The sequence below is a fragment of the Vigna umbellata genome, chromosome 3 (genome assembly GCF_029865625.1).
Source record: "Vigna umbellata cultivar VRB3 chromosome 3, Vumbellata_1.0, whole genome shotgun sequence".
NCBI lineage: Eukaryota > Viridiplantae > Streptophyta > Magnoliopsida > Fabales > Fabaceae > Vigna > Vigna umbellata.
The window spans coordinates 6,082,227-6,104,939 of NC_142167.1; the positions used below are offsets into that span (position 1 = coordinate 6,082,227).

The following is a 22,713-nucleotide window of genomic DNA, read 5'->3' on the forward strand; positions in this document are numbered from 1 at the left end:
TTATTTTAATAAAAAAAACCAACAATTTGTTCATTTTGTGGGTAAATAATTTAAGCCATAAATTATTATGTACTATAGACGGATGTCGAATTTAATAAAAAAGGGAAGAAACTTACCTGAAGATGATGTGAGAAAAAGTGGAGTGATAAAGTGCAAATTAAAATAGCTATATGCAAAGAGATAACCCCAAATTTAAAAATGATAAGATAAGAGAGCTAGTGAAAAAGTTTCACAAGAAAGTATTCAAAATGAGCTTAAGGAGCTTAATGAACTTTTTCAGCCTTTTAGATACTCTAACTCAAGGTTGTGGGCTGTGTACCATCCTAGTTGTTCAAGATTCAACCTAATATTCAAAGATAGATAGAATGTTCAAAGGTCGATTCAAAGTTTACATGCTCATGAATTAGCTTAAGTTTTATAAGAAGTTTGATTTAGTTAGCCAATCTTGTAATTTTAGAGACATTTTAACAAAATGATAAAAATATTTATTTTTTAATATTATTTTAATATTTTTGAACTGAAATATTATTTTCTTATTTAGAAGATACGTAACTACGTCATTTATAAATACAAAGACAGCCAAACACTAGGATTTGTTCGCTTGAAATATCGTGGATTTTGAATAAGATTATCCACTGTGTATTTGATTTTTTTAACACCAAACTTTTTATCATATTTTACTATATAATTTAATATGTGTTTTTAATATATGATGGACATTTTAGTAATTATAAGAAAAAATACACTACATTATGTCATACTCATTAAAATCCACCAAAAAACTCCATCTTACTGGATTACATGTGTCAAGGAAGGGGATCCGAAAATCAGATAGTGGAAGGCAGGTGTGAGCAGCTGAGTGGCCGTTCGGTTTTGACGGTAGGAGTAAAACTGAAACTTTCAAATTTTCGTGCCACTTCTCTGCATGCACCATCTATCTTCAACCTTCTGAAATCTCCTCATTCTCTCTAGATTTCTTCATCTTCTCTCTAAGAAATCTTAACCATTCATTTCTCCGATCATCACTCAGGCACCATTTCCACTCTTCTGGTCTCAAGGGCTTTCGATTGAACCGATCAGTTTGTGAAGCTGAGCTGGTAAGTTCTTCTCTTCACTCAGTCGTGCGTTTTCCTGGACGTGCAAACCAAGTTCTGGTTTCATGTGTTGATCACTCTTCTAAAATGAGTGGTTCTGATAGTGTTTTGGTTTTCACTTGGTTTAGTTTTGGAAATTGTTGAGCGTTGAGGGTAGAAGGACTTATAGAGGTGAACCAATAACCATATCTGGAAGCGTTCGGTCACGTTAGAGGGGGAAGCTTATATAATTTGATTTTATGTTCGTTTTGAATGGATGCATGCTCGTTGAATTGCTGAATGAATATGATTGTTGCTATGTTTTTTACTATATGAAGTATGAATATTTACTATGATATGGATGTATGAAATTATGAAGATAGATGTGGAGAAATGAATTGATATAAAGAATTCTAAGTATGTAATTCCATATGAAAATTGATGTTCGTCACTGAAGGTCTTTGACCGTTCGGTTTTCTTGTGGACTCGGTTGGAACTGGATTCTTTCATTTGGATGGAATTCCAGTTGAGGACCGAGCGTTTTCGTTTAATAATATTTGTATATAAGCGTTCAACCAAGGATATTCGTTCCTTGGTATTCTGTTATAAACTTAAGTATATCTATATGGATGTGTATATTTCGTTCATTCTTGAACACTAGTTAAATGGTATCTTATTACATTTATCAAGCCTTTCTTCTATAAGTTTAGCAGTGCTCGGTCTTACATCAAGCGCTCGTACTAAGTAGTGCTCGGTCTTACACCAAGCACTCGTATTAAGTGGTGCTCGGTCTTACACCAGGCGCTTGTTCTCATTAAATTAACATTAACATTGTTCGTAAATATCATGATAAACACATGATTTTATACTTGATTAATAGATTAAAAGATTGTTCTAGATTATTCAATATAAAAACTTTTTATTATGTATATTAATATTTTTTTTCCTTTTCATTTGGAAGGTTTTGATGAAAAGAATATGAAGCCAAGTAACGAAGCATTTCCAAAAATTGTTGAAGGATTGTCAAAAGATTGTTTTTGTTCTCAAGAATATTTGATTCATAAGAATGGCGATAAGCCTTCTTATACATCATTTGCAAACTTCAGAAATTATGTTTTATATCATAGTGAAGAACTTCTCAAAAAGAAACTCACAAAGAGTGATGTGAATGTTAATTTAAATAGACTTCTTTTCAATAAAAAAGAAGTTGAAAAATATTTTTTGCCAATATTAAAAGATTCAAAAGATATCGAAGAGGGAGTAGAAGTTTGTGCCTGTGATGATTATGAGAATTTATATTCTCTTACCTTGGAAAACTATCTTCCAAAATCATAAATTGCAAAGTAACGATATCATCACAACGTGGCTGTTTCGTCATTCAAAACATACTAAATTATGCCTCGCACTTGAATTTGAGAAAGTTGAAATATAGTCAAAGTTGACTCAATAGAATATAATTATATTAATGTTTTATTTTCTAAGAAGAATACAATCTTAATTCATTCTTTCTTAATATTTCTTATTTTCAGTATTGTAAAAATCGTATACTTTTATTTTTCAGAATATTTTGTTTCAAATAGTTGGATATCACCAATTCCGTTTTAATTGGTTAAATATTTAGTATGTAAATTTTAGCTTTATATATTACACAATATAAAATACAATATGTTGTTATCATTATTCAATTCGATATGTGTAGTCTTTTTTTATAATTTATTTACAGTATGAATTTTATGAGTTGATAAGGATATCAATTTTAATTACTAGAAAAATTTTATTTAATTGATAGAAGAATTTTTTTATGCATTATTTTTAATTAATACTTATACATATAATTAATTATTTTTAAAATATATTATTAATTAGTAAAATATTCATTTATTTTAGTCATAACGAGATCATAACTTGATCCTCAAAAGTAAAAAATCAATATATATATATATATATATATATATATATATATATATATAATTTGACTTAATCTCACACCTTAAATATATTAATTTAAATAATTTTATCATCTTTAGTATCTTAATTAATATTAAAGCTAAACTGAATCATATTGAAAAGGTATTTAAGTTTGAATAATATTTCTATTTTCACGTCACACGTCACATAATTATGTATTAATAAATATATATATTCTTTTTATGATCTCTTGATTGTTTTAATTATTTAACATTTTATTTCTTTTATTAAAATCTAAATCACTTTATTGTAAAAGAATAAGTATTTAAAAGTTAGTATTAATTTTTTTTTACTTAAAATAAAATAGTTATATTTCATATAGTCAAAAGATCTTATTCATATTATTAAACTCATACTAAAAAGTAAAATGGTTTGTATTCATGCTTTCAAAGTGTGTAATCGGATGCTTTAACAGCAGCGGTTGGCACGTTATATTTCCTTCCTAGTTTGGGAGTTTTTTTTAACCTTTGGGGCAGCATGTTCATGCCGCTGCATTTCCCATACAGGAGAGTGTATCCTGCTTGTTGGTTTGTTTCTAAAATTGTATATTACAGTAGTGTATATCATAGTGTTTTATATCATAGTGAAGAACTTTTGAGCGATTGAAGGGCTGCCCTTTTGCCTAAAACTGTATATTACAGTAGTGTATTATTATTAGTTAGTGTCATGAGTATTAGAAGGGGACTTTAATCCTAACTCAATTCCATAAAATCGACTTGTAAGGTGAGGTTTGCACTTCATAATGGGTGATCCGATAGCGGCCCGACAACAAGTGAAAACAGAAATGTCCCACTTAAACTCGCTAGGATAGAGTCTAACTATGTTACCATATTAGAAGTGGATTTTAAACCTAACTCAATTCCACAAAACCGACTTATAAGGTGAGATTTGCACCTCACTTATATATTATAAATTGACCTTATCTCTAGTTGACGTGAACTTTCAATAATGAGAGTTGCTATGTTATGAAGGTTGGTCCTTACGTGAACTCAAGGAGGGATGAATGAGTGATGTGCAAATTGTATGTAGAAGGCTTGGTTTCATAGAATCTCTATATTTCTTTAAGTCTGGAATTGGTTGCTTTGCTATAGGTTAACCATAGAGATGCACCCTTGATAGCTGACCATTGATTTTTGACCATAGTGTAGTGCTTAATAATTTGCTCTTGGCTGGCCATATCTCTGAATTTGTTAGGTGCAACCATCCTAAGATGGTGTTGTGGGTTCCTTTGAACAAATCAATGGCTGTGGTGCAAATTTCCAACTTATTTTGATGCTTTGTTTTAGTTAGTTTTGGTTGTTCGATCGATCGCTTATGCGGTAGTGAGTTGTAGACAGTTTAGGCAATTTGGAGACTTGCAAATTGTGTCAGTTTTATTGGCTCTGGTAGAAGATTTTGGTGCAGGTTAGAGTTGCAATTCGATGCTAAGTTGATCAAAGGTAATGTGGTGCAGTTTCTGCTGGATTTGTGGACTGTTTTTAACTTGAGTAGTGGCTATCTTTGGCTAGCAAAATCTGCAGCAGTGAACTATGAATTGTTGGAGTCTTATTTCTGGTTGGTTGTTGGTGCAATAAGTGGCCTATGACAGCGGCACCAGGTTCATGTCAAAGAGTCTAGTTTTTGACGCAAAAATGCTCATGACTACTTGGTACAAGGGCTAGCTGAGCGCAACCTATTTTTATGTGTCCTTGATGCTTTTTTGGGATTGGAACTGATATTTTCCAGCAGGCAGTGAGCATGCTTTCTCTTTCGGTAACATTCCGAGGGTCGGTCGTCCTTCCTTGCTATGCTCTGATCGGCCAACTCTTCAAGTAATCATTTTCGATTGGTGGTTGACCTGCAGAAGACACTCCGACGCTCAAGTCAGATATGTTTCATAAAGAGGTCTATATTTTATTAGGATAGAAGAAAATGATTGTACCTGGACATCAGTTGTCTACTTATAAGGCTTGTGAAAGCCACATCCATTGATTAACCATTAGTGCAATATATTTTAGGTAATCAAACCCAATAATTAATCATTAATGCAATATATTTGTAGAGCGTAAGGAAATCTGACCTATTAGTACCTGCTTAATGACAATCAATTCTGATCGGTATACTTCATATAGTACATAAGCTCCCCAAGTCCGAGCAAATTCTTTATTAAAAGAGGTGTGTAGGTCTGAAGCCATTTTTCTGACTTCCTGCGTTGAGCGGGGATTTCTGAAACCATTTTTCTGACTTCCCCCGAGCGGTCTTGAGGCAGGAGTCATTTTTCTGACTTCCTGCGTTGAGCGGGGATTTCTGAAGCCATTTTTCTGACTTCCCCCCGAGCGGCCATTATAGCTTACCAAGTTGAGGTTTGAACCTTCCTGCACATAATATTTTATAATTTAAAATTAAGAGTCGTTAGAACCTAACAAGGTTGAACGCACCTTTGAACCATCCTGTGCAAGATATTTTATAATTTAAGAGTGGGTAGAACCTGACAAGGTTGAACGCAGCTCTGTACCTTCTTGTGCATGATATTTTATAATTTAAAATTAAGAGTTGGTAGAACCTGACAAGGTTGAACGCAGCTCCGAACCATCCTGTACATAATATTTTATAATTTAAAATTAAGAGTCATTAGAACCTGACAAGGGTGAACGTACCTCTGAACCATCCTGTGCAGGATATTTTATAATTTAAGAGTTGGTAGAATCTGACAAGGTTGAACGCAGCTATGTACCTTCATGTGCACGATATTTTATAATTTAAAATTAAGAGTTGGTAGAACCTGACAAGGTTGAACGCAGCTCTTTACCTTCCTGTGGAGGATATTTTTACTCACAAAAATATGAGTTAAATAAATATATTATAATTTGTAAATTATAATGAAAACTGGAACCTGTCAAGGTTGGATATAGGGTTGAACGTTCTTGAAAGTTCTCAAAACAAAAGTCATGCCTTTAGGAATTATTACGGAATTTTTTACTCTTGTTATAAAACCTGGTGTTGATCCGAATAACGATGTCGAGACCGAGCACGCGTCTAGTTCTTCGTGGCTTCATGGGGATGTCGCTCGGCCCGACGGTGGGCGCCAAAATGTTTCGGTAACATTTGTCCGAGGGTCGGTCGTCCTTCCTTGCTATGCTCCGATCGGCCAACTCTTCAAGTAATCCTTCCCGATTGGTGGTTGACCTGTAGAAGACACTCCAACGCTGAAGTCAGATATGTTTCATAAAGAGGTCTATATTTTATTAGGATAAAAGAAGATGATTGTACCTAGACATCAGTTGTCTACTTATAAGGCTTGTGACAGTCACGTCCATTGATTAACCATTAGTGCAATATAATTTAGGTAATCAAACCCAATAATTAATCATTAATGCAATATATTTGTAGAGCGTAAGACAATCTCACCTATTAGTACTTGCTTAATGACAATCTATTTTGATCGGTATACTTCAATAGTACACTTTCTAAAGTAATAGTCTCACACTTTTATCAACTCAGATATATTTATAGTTCATTAATTAACAAGACTCTTGACTCTTTGTTGACGTATTTGGAGGTGCATCTTGTTTACGTTTAACAAGATTTTCATTTGATATGGATTTTTAAACTCACATCTTTATCAATCTTACTATTTTTCAATCGGATAATGATACTTTGACAACATTTTAAACATCATGTACGTGTCATTCTGTGATTGGTCCAAAATTAGTCCACAATCAATAATAATAATCATAAACACCAACATGGGACCAATCATAGAATAACACGTAAATGATGTTAAAATGTTGTCAACAAAATATTATCAAAATATCATTATCTTTTCATTAATACCTAGAATTAGTTTGAATATCATTTAGTAATGTTTATTTATTGATGTGTTTCCTAGAGAATTGGTTTAAGGATACTTCTTATAAATTGTTCCTAATAGTTTTTTCAAACATTGTTTACCCATTTGTGTTGTGACCAATGAGGCTTGAATGAACTAAAATGAAGGTTATTAGACTCAAACTTTGAGGCAAGGCTATATATGATTCATTTATCTACAATAATCCACAACCTCTTAATCTTGAACCAACTAAGATGAAAACTCCCTAAAGAATAGTATTCTTTGAACTTTTACCTTATGTTTGAACAAGAAATTTCAACAATTCCAACAAACTGAAATACATGGTATTTGAATTAGTTTCAATTGAATTCTCTTTATTTCTTAAATAGTTTTTTTATATGAATTAATTGAAATACCTTAGATTTTAATTCTTAGTTAAATAAAGCAATTCAATTTTTCCTTTAAGGGAGAATTCCATTTTAAAAATATATGGATAACTCAACTCTACCTTTCAATATGAGTTAATCTAACTCGACTTTCAACCCATGACGACACTTAACGACCTTTGATTCAGAAAAATTTGTCCCGATCTTTGGTCTAGGCCGACTAGTGTTAACCTTCAACTTAGAATGACTCATCTTGACCTTTTGTCTCGATCAACTCATCTCAACTTTTGACTTGAGTAGACTTATCTCGACCTTTAGTCTGAACCAACTCGCCATGAACTTTAAGTAAGACTTACTCATCTTGACCTTTAACCCTTCTTAAATGGTCTCAACCTTTGGCCAAGGCCAACTTGCTCGACTTTCAACTCAGGCCTACTTAGCTTAAGCTTCAGCTTGGATCGACTCGACTTGACTTTTAGCTCGTGCCAAATCAGCTCGACATTAAGTTTGCACCTAATAAGCTCGAACTTTGGCCTACACTGAATCAACTCGACTTTCGGTGTGAGCTGACTCATCTCAACCTTTAGCTTGGGCTGACTCATCTTGACATTTAGCCACGGTTGACCTGTCTCGACCTTTCGCCTGTCCCAACCCGTCTTAATCTTGGGTCTAGGTTTAGTCGTTTTAACCTTCAACCATAGTTTAATCTTCTGAACCTTCGGTCCGATCCACTCATCTCGACCTTCCCCCGAGGCCAACTCGGCTGGTTATTCCTCATGAGATAAATCAAATTTGGGCCTAGACCGACTTGGTAGACCTTTGGCTTGGGCTAATTGGTCGAACCTTCAATCAGGGCCAACTCGACTGGACCTTGGCTTGAACCGATTCGACTTGACCTTTTGCACATGTTGACCTAACTTGACCTTGGACTCAGACTAATGTGTCTTGACCTTCGTTCTTGTTGATTCATCTCGACATTTGGCCCTTGCCAACTCGTCTCGATCATCAACCAGGTCTAATTGTTTTAACCTTTGTCCCAACTATCTCTTCTTGACCTTCAACCACAATCGACTCGACTAGTGCTTCGTTTTAAGTCGAATTGGTTTAACCTTTGACCTGCACTTACTTATCTCGATCTTCAGCCCGAATGATCCATCTTGGTCTTCAATTCAGGCCAATTTATATCAAACTTTGGTTCGGTCGAATCAATTCAAATTTCAACCTAAACCCACTCTCGGCTAAGAGTTTAGCCCAAGCCAACTTGTCTGAGCCTTTAATGACTCGACTAAATCTTCATAAGTGAAGTAAGAGTAAAGTGAAAATAAATTAAATTTCAAATTTCTTATATTTTGTTAAGTATTTAAAATTCTTCTACTTTATTAATTTGAAATACCTTTAAAAAAGTTCTTAAATTTTAATTTTTTTAATTATTTTATCAAAAAGATGGTAGTATAAAGAATTTTAAAATTTTCAAATAAATGAGTCATTCTTCTAAACTACTCATCCAACCACAATATTAATGTTTGACTTTATTGTGACAGTATAATTATTTAAAAAAAATAAGATAACTTTTTATGAGTTAAAACTATTTTAGTGCAAGTTAGAAGCTACATTTTAAAGAAATTACATAAAAGAAAATATAATTTCTTTTAACATAATGCTAATTTTCTTCTAGAATCTTTTTGAAAAGATTTGTTTAAGTACAATAATTAGAAATATTTTTCTGTCAAAGGAAACTTATACAAATTAATTTATGTATACATTATTTTGAATTTTTGAGGAAGTCAATTTTAATTTTTTTTTTCTTTTTCTAATTTGTAGGAGAAAATTGTTCAAACAAATAAAAATTAAAGAAGTTAGAAAAAAAAATAGAAGTCTCTTTACAAATTTATTTGTATATAAATTAATTTTAACTTTTATAAAAGTTAATTTTAATACTTTTTGTGTTTTTCTTTTTCTGAAAGTTATGGAGAAGTATGTTTAATCTTCTTTTTTTCTCCCCCATACAGCTCCCACTTTATAATTTTTATTCGTAATTTCTCGCCATTTTAGTAATTATATTCAAATGAAAATCATCGATTGGAACGCACTAATAACCGTTTGAATTTGAAATTATCAATGTTTCAAACTTCAGATGAAAAGTGTACATTGAAAAATCAGAGAACTTATAAATAAAATATTATTGATCAGAGAACTTAGACAAAATCCAGTTTTTACCCTTTTGTATGTGTACCAAAATAACCATAGAGACGGAATTTAAAAATTTATGTCTTTTTCCAAACTTTTTACCACTATGTCAACACTAGTTGGTAAATTTAGTTCAACTTAGATATTTATAACCATCATTTTTGTAATGAATAAATAATTTAATACACATTACTACATTAATGGAATTTTTAATTACTAGAACGTCTACACACTTTTTTTTATAATATTTCAATTTTAGTGGTAAAAACACATTTTTAAATTTCAAATTGCAGGATCTAAAATGTTTTCAACCCATGGATAATTGGGATTTTTTTCTACACCTACGAAGGTGCAGGAAGAAAAGGTATAATAAAGGTGCTAAAAGAAATTACCCAAAGTGAATATTGCCTATACTAATCCAGATCTTATTTTAGATTTAGTAATATAATTTGAATTATACAATTTAAAATATATTTTTATATTATACAATTCATAATGCGTTCTTAAATTTTTCTCAATTTCAATTCTTCAACAATATTACAAAAAAAATAATTTTAAATTGTGCAATTCAAAACACGTTAAATTATGTAATTCAGAAACTTTTTTATCACTCAATTCAGACTTTTCTTGGCAAAAACTACATGAAGAAATATTATTTTTACATTTCTCACTATCCATGAGATGTTTATAAGATTAAAACAAGATTGGATGAGTCTATTGAATGTCACAACATTCATTTAATTGCTAAAGGACTCTCTTAAAAAAATACTCTAAAGTATGTATAAACCTATTTATCCGTCGCCAAAAGGACTACTATTCATACTCTTATTATTGTTGCCCTTGTTTTTTTTGGTGCATTATTTTCAAATGAATGTTAAAAATATTTTTTTAATGGTAATATGAGAGAGAAGATCTATATAATCACTCATTCATGTATTTCTCTTACATCTTATAAATACAAAAAAAAAAAGCTCTAGAGAATATCCACTTAATTGAACATTTCTAGAATTTCAAAACATATTAATTCCCATATTTAATGAAGAATAATTCATAATAATGAAAATAAAGTTATCCAAAAAATTAAAATATTATCGTAGCTACATATAGTGTGGATTCTCAGTGCAAAATCACATTCTTTCCTTAACAAAACCAAACTCACTTACAAAAGTTTCGACAAATAATTAAAAAGGATTTGAGAGTAATTTTATGAACATGGTCTTGTATAGAAGTCAGAGAGTAATACATAACAGAAGAGTGACCATACATAATACACAACAAATACAAGAATTTATACACTATCATGAATGTGTACAAGCATCCGAGTATCCTGTGTCAAATCTTAAAACCTCAGTGAATAATCATTACTAAACTACCTAATTTTCAACCTAGTCAAAATGAATGACATGCACTAAGAGTTGTCTGTCAGGGAAATTACCTTCATAGCGTAAGAGAAATTCAGATTTTCCAAGTTTTTGCGACTATAATAATGCCAACTCTTCCCATTTTACAAAGATGGTTTTCCACATCATCTTTCCATTGGTTGAGCATGTGCGAAATGGTGGCCATCCTCTTCTGTATAAACAATAAGAACATCAAGAACGGCTAAACAAAGATTTGACTAATATGGCCTTTTCATCACTTCATTTTTGAGTAAGAATGATATTACCTTTTTAATATAAAAAATGTATCAATAAATACATAGGATATGGTTGTTTGAATAGGAGAAACACGGAAGCAAGAAAGTATGGAATATTTTTCTTTTTGGTATATGATATGATAATTTACTTCACAGCTGCTAGGTACAAATTAGTGACATGATTGAACACAGTGCAAAAATTGTGGCAACTCCTTTAATGCATCATGGATTTAAGTTGAAAGTGACTGCAAACCATATTATGCCAGCATCATAAAAAATATGATGCTGAAAGAATGCAAATAGTAGTATTTTATTCATAATTATCTGCACTAACTAGATTCATTGATGTCCACATTATTCTAATTTCTAATTTAGAAGACCATTCATCAATTTTCAGATGGTATTTGCTAAAAGGAATCAAATCAGAAAAATACCACTTTCGCCATCAGAAAGATCTGCAAGTCTTGCAATTGCATCAATAAGAGCTTGCTCGTGATCCTGCGTTTATTTCACATGAATTATCTGTACATACACCATTTAAAGGAAAATACATGAAATCGCACACTGACATATGTATCTGTCCCTTACCTTTAATACCTTCTTGACTTGTTCAATTTCAAGTGCATCAGGATGATTAGCATTGAATACCCTCTCTACCTGTCATGTTCATCAGACACTTGAATATGTCAAATAAGATCAAATAATCTCAAAGAGTACTATTCTGATTGAAGTGTTTTCAGTAACCTTCTTCACTAGCGTGTCTGTGTGAAGTATGTGTATATCATCTAGAGTCTTCTTTCCAATTCCATTCTGTGATGGAAAGAAATCCATTTTGGATTGTCCCTTTGTGGTTCCCCTACCTCTTACAGCTCCTGGAACACTGCCACGTCCTACAGACCTACTCATCCCATTACCAGATCCACGAAGACCCCCACCATGATTGATTCCTGGATCCTCCCCAACCCACTGAATATCTTCAGGAGAGATCTGCAGTAACAATAATATTTTTGCATGAGCTAAAGACATTACAGTGCAGTGCTAACAATGCAAGCATAGTATTGTACATTTACTACATGGAAGAGCAGTTCTTTCAAATAACCACTACAATTCAGGGCTTAAAAAAAGGAAAGTTTAAAACATGTTGGACAACAAATTCCATTTCATATACTATCAATAGCTGCATTCATTAACTTTGAAGTATTAAGCATCATACAATTCTCTTCAGCCAGTTTTCATTCTCTATTTCAATACTGAAAATGAAAGGATTGCAACATATGCCAAAAATTAAATAAACTAAAAAGAAAAAAGAGCAGTACAAGGTTATTTTCTTTATGACATTAAGGGGAAAGAACCAAACAGTTAAATACTCTATGTCGAACATACCATACTACTTTATGTGTGACTTTGGTGCCACATAATACCCAAGTCCCTATACCTTCTGTACGAGATGATGCCTTGGGAACTTTCATTCACCATGACACTCCATTCAATTTACTCGTAAGTCATAACACTATCTAGGAAGCTCTTTTTTTTTGAGACATCGACAATGAGCTTTGATACCAATTGATAAGTACCAAGTACTTGGAAAACCCTTAAAAGCTAGCAATTAAGGAGATAGAACTAGAGTTAAAACTCCACTAAGCATCCCATTCTGCTTGATGCTAGATTTAAGCACCCGTCAACACCCAAGTCCCTATCAAACTCTTTATAACTATAGTCAAAGATATTAAATTACACATTGATATCCCCAAAATGTAAATAACAATACCATAACATAAAAATGAATCTGTTTAAATTCCTAAGTAATATAATAGACCATTTTGGCAATGCTAAACTATTTGTTTCTATGAATATAAAATATTAATACTGGTAAAATGTTCTTTAGTTGATTATAGATGAACCTTTTGCTGCCACAACATACTTGCTTTATCACCATTAGAGAAGACTATAAACCTCTTATTTTTTTTTAAAAGAAATGGAACACTATCAGCAACCCTTTTTAGGGCTGGGGTTGTGAAGAGAACAATAATGTCTGACTGTTCTCTTACTGCTTGATTGCCATTTCAAACTTCTTAACCCAAACATGTTTCCAACCATAATTTTATAGTTATAACATTGTGATGATGATATGTTAATCATAAACACATAAGAATTTCACAACAGTAATCAGTATCAGAAATACCTCTGACAGATTAACCCATTCCCACGTTTCATTTGCAGTCCCCATGTCATATACCAGAGCATATCGACCCTGAAAAGTTAGAAGTAAACATAAGCATCTCGGCTATATACTACCTGAAACAAAATCTTAGTTAATTGGGGGAATGTGAGTACATCAGCTCGATTGTAGTCAGATATAACAGCTTCATAAAAGTTGTTGTCATCAGGCCATCGTGTTTGCACTTTCCTACCAACTAGTGAAACCAGTGATGCTTCCTTAGCAAGCTCACCCGTTTCAATACCAGAAGGAGCTCTATTAGGTACTTGATTCCTTCCACTGAGTCCTGATGAAGGGTATTTCTTTATTGAAGATACACCCAGTAATACTTGGCCCTGCAAGTAAAGGGCAACATTATTTAATTATTATTCCTTAGTACAAAAAAGTGTAATCCATGTCTGCATAGGAGACAAACCCAAACTCAGTAAAGCAATACAGAAAGGAAGAGCACTAATAAAACTTATCATTTGCTTACAGGTTTGTGCTTCTTGCCCTTGGATCCAGAAACAGATCCTGGTTTTGCAACCAAAGATGGCTGAACGGGTGGTTGGGGGTGAAATGGAGAAGGTCCACCAAAAGATTCTAAAGGAGTGGACGCCATTATCTTCTGCTTCTTACGAGATACAGAGACAGTGGGACTTGGAATTGAATCATGAATAGTTTGCCCAATATTCAGCATACCAGGCTGATGGCCTCCTGCTTGTCTCCAGTCCCTAAAATATTGTTCAGTAAGGTGTTGATTAAGAAAATAAAATTGGATATATGGAAAAAACAATGGAAATCTCACTTCTGAAGCATAGTTCAGAAAGAAACCATGTTTGAAACTTTTATCAGACCTTATATTTTGTATTACATCATCTGCATTAACATGGCCTAGAAGTTCTCTGTGTTCCTCATTTGATAATCCTAGTTCTTTTCTAAGTTCTGTAATCAAACTTTCCTTCTCCTGAAGAAATACACGCCATTTAGCAGTCATCTAAACCTGATCAAATCATCTCACAAATTATAAATATATCACATACGAGAAAATCAAATGACAGAATATACCCAAGTAATGGCATCATCTTGAGCTTTAAAGGCTCGTAGAACTGAACTGTATGCTTCCTTCTCAAGATTGTGAATTTGAGTTTCCATATCAATTTCACCATATGTCACTGGGTATGAAGCTCCTGCAGATCTTCCATTCCTTGCAGGATGTGGCCCTCTGGGGATTCTGTTTTGATGAGTTGGTGGAAGATCATCATCAGTTCCTGCAATCAAGTGAATGCATGCAATGTAAGTATAACATGAGAGGCCAAATGAATCCTTGAAATAGGTATCAACCAGACTTTTTTGGCATTGGTGAAAAATCTATCTGATTCTCAAGAAACAGCTTGTAAGCACAATTCTGAGCATCAAGAGTAGCACACATACATTTACTAATTCGAAAAAGTTAGGACACAATTCATTAACCATAAGTTATGGATCATAACAATTAACTTATAAGAGACACTATCTAAAGGGAGAGGATAAATAATTAAAAGCACCAAAATTTCCTCATGGAATAATGCAACTTATACATGACAGCATTACACTGTATCATATAGAGAATTGTGTACAAATAGTTCCAAAAAAAAGGCTGTCAAAGGGAGTATAAAAGAGTTGACACTAAAGGAACTCAAGAGCATAAACATTTTATATAGAAAAAAAAATTGAAGTCCTTGTAAACAAATGGATAGACATTTCCATACGACATTTTTTTATCTTATTACATTTATAAAAAATGTCAGGCTTAACTTAAGTAGTTAAATTTACATGGCACATTAACGCAAAACAAGCAAATAGTTTCCTGTTTTCTTTTCTTCTTTCTAATGCATTTCTTAATTGAGGCAGAGGCTTGCTTTCCTGTGCCTCTCGAGTCATTAAAATGTCCAGGTTCTGAGGGCACCCTTTTCTTCCTTTAAAGTCCATAGGAAGACAAGCTAACACGTAAATTGACACGAATATTTCCACCTTCTTCTTGGAATAAACACAACAAAAAAATTTCATCCCACTAAGTGAGGCTGATTAAAGACCAAACTTTCAAGAATATTATTCACCATGAAATCCCGCATAACAATTTCCTTTAATGTTCTTCTAGGTATCCCTCTCCCCCTTTTCACAAACAAACCATTCAATTTACTCTTCTCACTAGTTCTTTTAGTGGCCCCCTTCACACATGCTCTCAAACCACCTTAACCAATTTACCATCTCTTTACCTCAATCGATGTCACACAAATATTTCCTAGAACACACAATGGAACAAACCTATTAAAGTAAAACACTGATCCTTTTGTCCCTTAGGTCACAAAACACGTAGCGTTGGCGCTATACCCATTAATCAAACTCGCTCAGTTGCTCTAAAGATACTCGCTTTTACATACTCCGATTCCACAAGCATATGAAACCCAACAATTTGGCGCCAATTGAAATCTCCACACTCATCAAAAAGAAGAAAACAGAAATGGGTCAAGTGAGAATAAAAACAACGCCCTAAATCTATAATTAAAACAAGTCTTAAAGATTTTGGCACAGATAGGAGAAAAGTACGAAACTTGAAACTCACCGCTACTGTCGTAGGGTTCGTAGTCCATAGCCAGTTTGCAGCGAAATCGAAGCTCCAAGATTCAGGAGAAAAAACGCAGAAGCAAATATCGCAGCAAAGTGGGCGACAACAAGCGAGGAATAGAGGAACGAAAAGGTTGTCTTCACTTGTTTATATCGAATAGATGAATTCAGTCATTTAGATATTAAAGTCTGTAATGTTCTTTTTAGGAGGGGTTGGAGGTGATCAAATTTGGAAATAAAATTTGTATAAAATTGTAAGGGATTTGAGATGCAATAGATTAAAAATATATTTTAATAAATATAAAATGAAAATTATTAAATTGTTTTTAATGATAATAGTAATAATAGTATTATAATAATATTTATGAATAATTTATATATTGGAAAAGTTATTTAAAAATTATAATTAAAAAATTAATAAATAAATAATAAGTACGATATTTAAATTTTTTATTTAAATAATAATTTTTTAGTATATAATCATTTTAACTATCTTTTTAATTTCAATTATTATATTTTTTTTTCAAATTGAAAAACACATCTTAAAATATCTTTTAAAAAATTTCAAATAAATAAAAATTATATTTAATTAAGTTTTTATTCAAAAAGAGAAAAGAAATAAAAAAAGGAAAGAAGAAAAATATGTGAAAAATAAAGTAAATTAAAGATTGTATAGTTAAAGAAAAATGATAATTAAATATTTTCATTATAATTTTACTTAATTTAAAATAACTTCGTTTATCATACTAATATCCTAATATTAGTTTTACTTAATTTAAAATAACTTCATTATCATACTAATATTAGGATAAGATTGTCTCCATACCAATTAAGTTTAATAAAAACATTAAACAAAATATCAACGTGGTAAGAAATGTTGTTTTAAAAAAATAATATCTAAAAAAAAATATTTGGAACATTTTTTACTTGACAAACTTATAACAACATTTTCTAAACTATAAGTAAATAGTAATTCATCCGCAAATAAACACAATATAAGAAAAAAGAAATTATAAGTTTTTTCTTAAATTTAAAAACTACCCACATACCTTTTTTTCTAATTGTAAGGAACTACTTATATGTTTAACTCTAGATTAAAAAATTAAATAAATTATTATCATGATTATTAATTAATCCTATGCTTAGACTTAAAACACATGAAAAAAACTGTATTTTTCACTCTTTAGTCATGACACGTAGTTTATAAAATAGAGTCTAACCTCTTGAAAAATACCTTTTAAGATCGACTAAACTTTACTTTGTGTGAGACAACTTTGAGAATATTTAGAGTATTTTACTTTGATTTTTATCTTTGAAAAGTTTTTCAAATAGCTAATGCTTTTAATACTTAATATTTGTGAGTTTCTTTCAAAAGTAGAGTTTTTTCTGTTCTTTTTCTTTAAACCATTTTTTGTTTCCTTTTACAATTTATTATTATTTTCATAGAGTTTCTCTTCTCCGTCACCTCCTAAGTTTATTAAAGTTATTCCTTCCTTATAAAGGATTTACATCAACAATGTAATTCTATTTTCTTAACCTGACAATAAAAATCGTAAAGATGATGAAATATTAAATATTATACTATCGTTCGACAAACCTAAAAAATTCAATTAATGCTTACATATAACATACGTTCCATTACTTATGAAACAACTAAATTGTTATGACAATTAAATATGAATTTCTTATATTATCCATTTAAGTGAAACGTGTTTAAGCATTACATCTAAGTTATTACTTGCTAGATTTATTTTGTTGGAGCAGAAATATATGATTCAACTTGGATTGGATTGGATTGGATTGGAGAGTTTGAATCTGAGGCTGGAGATTCAAACTTTTCTCCAGTGTAGAAAAGAAAAAACCCTACTGTTGCAAAAAGCATGGTAATTAAACAGGAAAAAGGTTGAAAATGCACATGCTTGAAGTATAAATGACAAAGGGGAGATGAATCTAAAGTTCAAATGCTTGAAACATATCTGCACAGTGAACAGAAAAAGACAAAAACACAAAATGATAATCAAATATTAAATTTGTCGAAAATGGGACCTATTATATGGCGGTTGGGAGGAGTGGTGCCTTTATCTTCTCCCTTGATTGACCCAAAGAGACTTTGGCGATTGATTCGAAACCAATGAACCTTGAATCATCGGTTTCAGTTCCAAGTGTTCAAGAGTTAGCATTTCAGAGGCCAGAGAAAGTGCCACCAAGATACATAAGAGATGAAGATGGTGATGACGTCATTGGCCCTTACCCTTCTGATCCATCTCTTCGTGTACCTTTGATAGACATGGCAAAGTTGGTCAACGCCGACACACACCAACTCGAGCTTCAAAAGCTTCTCCTCGCATGCAGAGACTGGGGTGTTTTTCAGGTACCACAAGAGCTTCTTAGATATCAACACCTTCACCTTTGATTCCAATTCAGAATATTTCTTATATAGTTATGGATTAGCATTACTCTTAGATGGTTATGTGTTTTAGCATCCATGCTGTTTATAGTAAATAGTGTCAATCTTTCCATAGATTAAGCTCATGTTTTTTTGTGTTGTTTCTATCCAATGAACTATGAACTTCCTCTTTAGTAATTCTCCTGAGAAGACTCATAAGTTATAAGTTAATCTAGGTGACCAGCTTATACAACAAAGGTGAGGGAGAGATTATCAGCATTTCTTCTACTTTCTTGGTACCTGATTTTCTTCTTTCTTTCTGCTTCCAGCTGGTAAATCATGGAGTTTCAAATACTTCGATTAAGAACATGGGGAATCAAGTTCGGAGATTTTTTGAGCTTCCTTTGCAAGAGAAGAAACGATCGGCGCAGAGACCAGGAAGCCTTGAAGGCTATGGCCAAGCATTTGTTACCTCAGAAGATCAAAAGCTGGATTGGAATGACATGATCTTTCTCAAATGCCTCCCCATTGAGAACAGAAAAATTGGATTTGTGGCCACAAAACCCTCCTGAGTTTAGGTACATGAATAATAAAGCATAGCCTTGGAATATTTGATCAGTTTATATCATAGATACTTGGAGATCTTCTACATTAATTACTTAGCTGTTTCCTTGCTCTTATTTTCCTCTCTTGTTTGTTTCATTCAAGAAATTCTATTGTGGAATTTGTTTCTCATGCTTGTAAGGGTGTCATTTTGCAATTGATTATCAGGGATACATTAGAGAGATATTCTGAAGATATAAGGGAAGTTACAATTGCAATTATGAAGTTCATTACTATGTCTTTGGGGCTTCAAGATACACAGATATCAGAAAGTTTCAGAGAAGGACTATATGATATAAGGATGAATTGCTACCCACCCTGTCCAGAGCCTGAAATAGTTCTAGGGATTGTGCCCCATGCTGACAATTCTGGGATCACTCTTTTGCTTGATTGTGCTGATTTTTCTGGGTTGCAGTTCCTCAGAGATAAAACATGGCTCAATGTTGAGCCTATAGAAGGGGCCATTGTTGTAAACATTGGCCAAATTATTGAGGTTTGTACTTGTGACTCATTAGACAGGACATTCAATCATGGATAGATTATTGGAAGTTTGTTACAGATCAAATGAATGGATAAACAAGTCTGCATTATATTTGAGCAATCATTGACATCACATTATGTACTCTGGAAAATTAGATTTTCTCAAGAAAAAATTTACACTATGATCAGAAATCATTGTTTTTGTGACTTGTAAGTGGTCACTCTAAATCAACAAACTTACTATAACATTATATACCAAAACATTAAAATAAAAAACCTGAGTTTGATGTTGCATGTTGCATGTTTTTCCATTATGCAGGTGATGAGCAATGGGATATACAAAGCATCCTGAGCACAGAGCTGTAGTAAATAAGTGGAAGGAAAGGTTTTCAATAGTGACATTCTGCTATCCAAGCCCTGATACGAACATTGGACCTGCTGACGAACTTATAGGTGAAGGGAAGGTAGCTGTATACAAGAAATTGACAAATGCAGAGTATTTCAGCAAGTTTTTCAGCAGGAAACTTGATGAATCCTTTCTTGATATGCTCAGAATATGATCAATGATGTTAAATTTGTACAATATTTCCAATATCACTTCCTTCTTGGATCACACATTTGCACTACACACTTTCTTTATTTTCCCGGTCTAGGAAAGTGTGGACTAATAAGAATTCTAGAACGATTTATTTTTCGGTTTTTAAAAGACTAAGAATAAATTGTAGTTTTCATTCTAATGAAACATGTGTTGATTGACTCTAAACCATGATTGTTTTGAAGAGTACGGATCCTTATCGTACTTTTAGCAGTATTAAGACTAAGTGGTTGTCTACTAGTTTGTGACAGTACTATCTTCTAGTGTCTTAATGATTTTCTTTTATACGTGTGGCATATATATATATATATATATAGATATATATAGATAGATATATATATATAGATAGATAGATAGAGTCTTGTTTAAGACTATATATGTTTCAGATATTAAAGTACTCCATATTGTACTAAGTGTTAAAGAAGTGAATTTTAAGTCTAATTTAATTTTATTAAATCAACTTATAAAATGAGGTTTGTATCCACTGATATACTATTAGTCGTATTTTTAATTGATGTGAGATTTCCAACATTTAGCATCACATATGGAGAGGAAGAAAAAAAGTCAAAAGAAGATTAACAAGATGAGATATTTAGGGTGCAACAAAGTGAATTCGTTCCATATATTTAATAAAGATTCACACATATTCTACGTTATCGAATTGGTTTGAAAAAATATTTTGGAAAGGAAAAAATGAATATAATAAATTATATTTAATGATAATTGATTATTATATTCTTTAAGTAACTCAAAAGTATTTTGAAACAATTCAATCAAATTATAGGTAATCATAATTGATTGTTTGCAAGAATTTTTAAAAATATTTGATATAATTTAATTGATTATGTCTTTAAAACAATCGATTATATATATTTGAAACATTGAAACAATTTTTAAAACAAAATAACTGATTAAAACTTCACATCATGGATTAAGCAAACCTTGAAAATATATTTTAAAATTATATAATTAATTATTTCTTAACATAATTATTTGTAGACTTAATATCTCTTTTGGTCCCTCTTTAGGGAGTAATGTTTAAGTCTGTCCTACGTTTTTTAAAAAGTTCAATATGTTCCCAATTTGTGAAAAAAGTGTACAATTAAATCCTTTTTAGTCACGGCGTTAATTTTTTAACGGTACAACTGACAGCGTGGACAAAACATAATTACGTGTCTAATTTATGTCATTACGTGGAAGTGACGTGTCGGTTCAAATAGGTGTAGGATTCTCAGAAGGGAAAGTCCTCCAAACGATGTCTTTAAGCGCAGGACGAAGTTGGTTGCTGCAGAACTGGTTGTACTCCAAGGTATTACCGTTGTCCTTCTTCACCTCCACCACCAAAAGCGATGGCGTCACGGCGTATAAATCCGCAACAATTGCAAGCTTCCCTTTCCGACCCCACTGTTGACCCTGCAACCTCACTTTGCTCTCGCTTTTCTTAACGTCAAACTTCACCGCCTTCGCCACCTCCTCCAGCCGTGAGATCACGCTACTCGCGGTGTGTGTGGTCGCAAACCGAATCTCCTTCTCCTCTTTTTTCTTCTCCTCGAACAAGGGTGACAAATCGAACCCCATTGAAAGCGAAATTAAATGGAAAGCATTCATCATGGTTCACAAATCGTAGCCCTTTTTCCCGATGACCTCCAACGCCACGTAGGCCGGGGTGCCGCAAGTGGTGTGAAGCAGGCCATCCTGGCTGAGGTGCTCGGAGAAGGTGCTGAGGCCGAAGTCGGTGACTTTGAGGTTGCCCTCCTCGTCGAGGAGGAGGTTCTCCGGCTTGAGGTCGCGGTGGTAGATGCCACGGTTGTGGCAGAAGTCGATGGCGGAGACGAGCTGCTGGAAGTAGAGGCGCGTCGTGTCCTCCTGAGACGGCCGAGGGCGATCTTGTTAAAGAGCTCGCCGCCGCGCACGAGCTCTATGGCGATGTAGATCTTGGACTTGCTGGCCATGACCTCGTGGAGCTGAATGATGCTGGGGTGCTTGACCATGTTCATGGCCGAGATCTCCCTTTTCATCTGCTCCATCATCCCCACCTTAATCAATTTCTCCTTCCCCACCACCTTCATGGCCACGCTCTTTCCGCTCTTGAGGTTCCGCGTGTGATACACCTTGGTGAACGTTTGTGACCCAGTAGCCACCCTAGCTCGTACTTCCTGTGGAGCAACATGGAGTTATTAGCCTCGCCGTCGCTGCAATTTTTGTCGTCGATTCTGCGTTTGGCTTGGCCACTTAGCTTAGTTCTCTTCAGCCAAAAACCTATCATCTCTATTCATTCCCTGGTCCTTCCAGGACCAAAAACAACCACTTGCTTGATTTTTCCCAATTACTCAACCACTCGCTAGACACGTAATTATGTTTTGTCCACGCTGTCAGTTGTACCGTTAAAAAATTAACGTTGTGACCAAAAATGATTTAATTGCACACTTTTTTCACAAGTTGGGACCACATTAAACTTTTTAAAAAATGTAGGACAAACTTGAACATTGTCCCTCTAAAGAGGGACCAAAAGAGGTATTAAGCCTTATTTGTAAGCCTAATGAAAAATAACTTTAATTTCGTTACATATAATCAATTATAAAAATTTTAATCAATAATTTAGTTACACATTATAAATTTATCATAATTGATTATATGTTCATAAAAATTGTCAATGGACTTTACCCCTACCTCAGAAAAGGTTAGTCCTCTCATCGTCATTGGTCAAGGTAAAATCCTTATACTAAGACATCCTACTACACTCACCATCTAACTCATTTTACTTTACATGCGTGTGAATTGTTAGTA

At 32.9% G+C, this 22,713-nt stretch overlaps 1 protein-coding gene and 2 pseudogenes across 5 annotated transcripts; 1 reads left to right on the forward strand and 2 right to left on the reverse strand.

Moving 5' to 3' along the window:
* Positions 1 to 10,542: 10,542 nt before the first annotated feature.
* LOC148201495 (protein EMSY-LIKE 3-like) lies at positions 10,543 to 16,030 on the reverse strand. 4 transcript variants are annotated; one of them, XR_015785058.1, is made up of 11 exons: positions 15,861 to 16,030; positions 14,324 to 14,526; positions 14,113 to 14,222; positions 13,752 to 13,989; positions 13,393 to 13,611; positions 13,241 to 13,309; positions 11,803 to 12,045; positions 11,647 to 11,715; positions 11,493 to 11,556; positions 10,858 to 10,994; positions 10,543 to 10,749 (listed from the first exon to the last, which is right to left on the reverse strand). XR_015785058.1 is itself a non-coding variant. In XM_088110076.1 (11 exons), the coding sequence occupies exons 2-11, from the start codon at positions 15,630 to 15,632 to the stop codon at positions 10,948 to 10,950; spliced, it is 1,266 nt and encodes a 421-aa protein (XP_087966202.1). In that variant the 5' UTR covers positions 15,633 to 15,734; positions 15,861 to 16,000; the 3' UTR covers positions 10,543 to 10,947. The 4 variants fall into 4 exon arrangements, 3 of the variants coding, with proteins under 3 accessions (XP_087966202.1, XP_087966201.1, XP_087966203.1); XM_088110076.1 differs by adding an exon at positions 15,629 to 15,734 and having other exon boundaries at positions 10,543 to 10,994; positions 15,861 to 16,000; XM_088110075.1 differs by having other exon boundaries at positions 10,543 to 10,994.
* A 1,930-nt stretch (positions 16,031 to 17,960) lies between these two features.
* On the forward strand, positions 17,961 to 20,213 carry LOC124847156 (protein SRG1-like; annotated as a pseudogene). The gene is made up of 4 exons (XR_015785071.1): positions 17,961 to 18,233; positions 18,578 to 18,826; positions 19,020 to 19,344; positions 19,651 to 20,213. The product of XR_015785071.1 is annotated as a protein SRG1-like (transcript).
* A 925-nt stretch (positions 20,214 to 21,138) lies between these two features.
* Positions 21,139 to 22,124, reverse strand: LOC124847155 (CBL-interacting serine/threonine-protein kinase 6 pseudogene; annotated as a pseudogene).
* Between the last annotated feature and the right edge of the window lie 589 nt (positions 22,125 to 22,713).

What these genes read in the sequence shown, in the direction of transcription:
- LOC148201495 (XM_088110075.1), bottom strand. Translation starts at nt 15,888, where the DNA reads ATGGACTACGAACCCTACGACAGTAGCG. An exon ending in AGGGCAAGAAGCACAAACCT is followed by an intron (nt 13,612 to 13,751) that starts GTAAGCAAATGA and finishes CTTTACTTGCAG; the next exon opens with GGCCAAGTATTACTGGGTGT. An exon ending in TCTTTCTGATGGCGAAAGTG is followed by an intron (nt 10,995 to 11,492) that starts GTATTTTTCTGA and finishes TTGTTTATACAG; the next exon opens with AAGAGGATGGCCACCATTTC.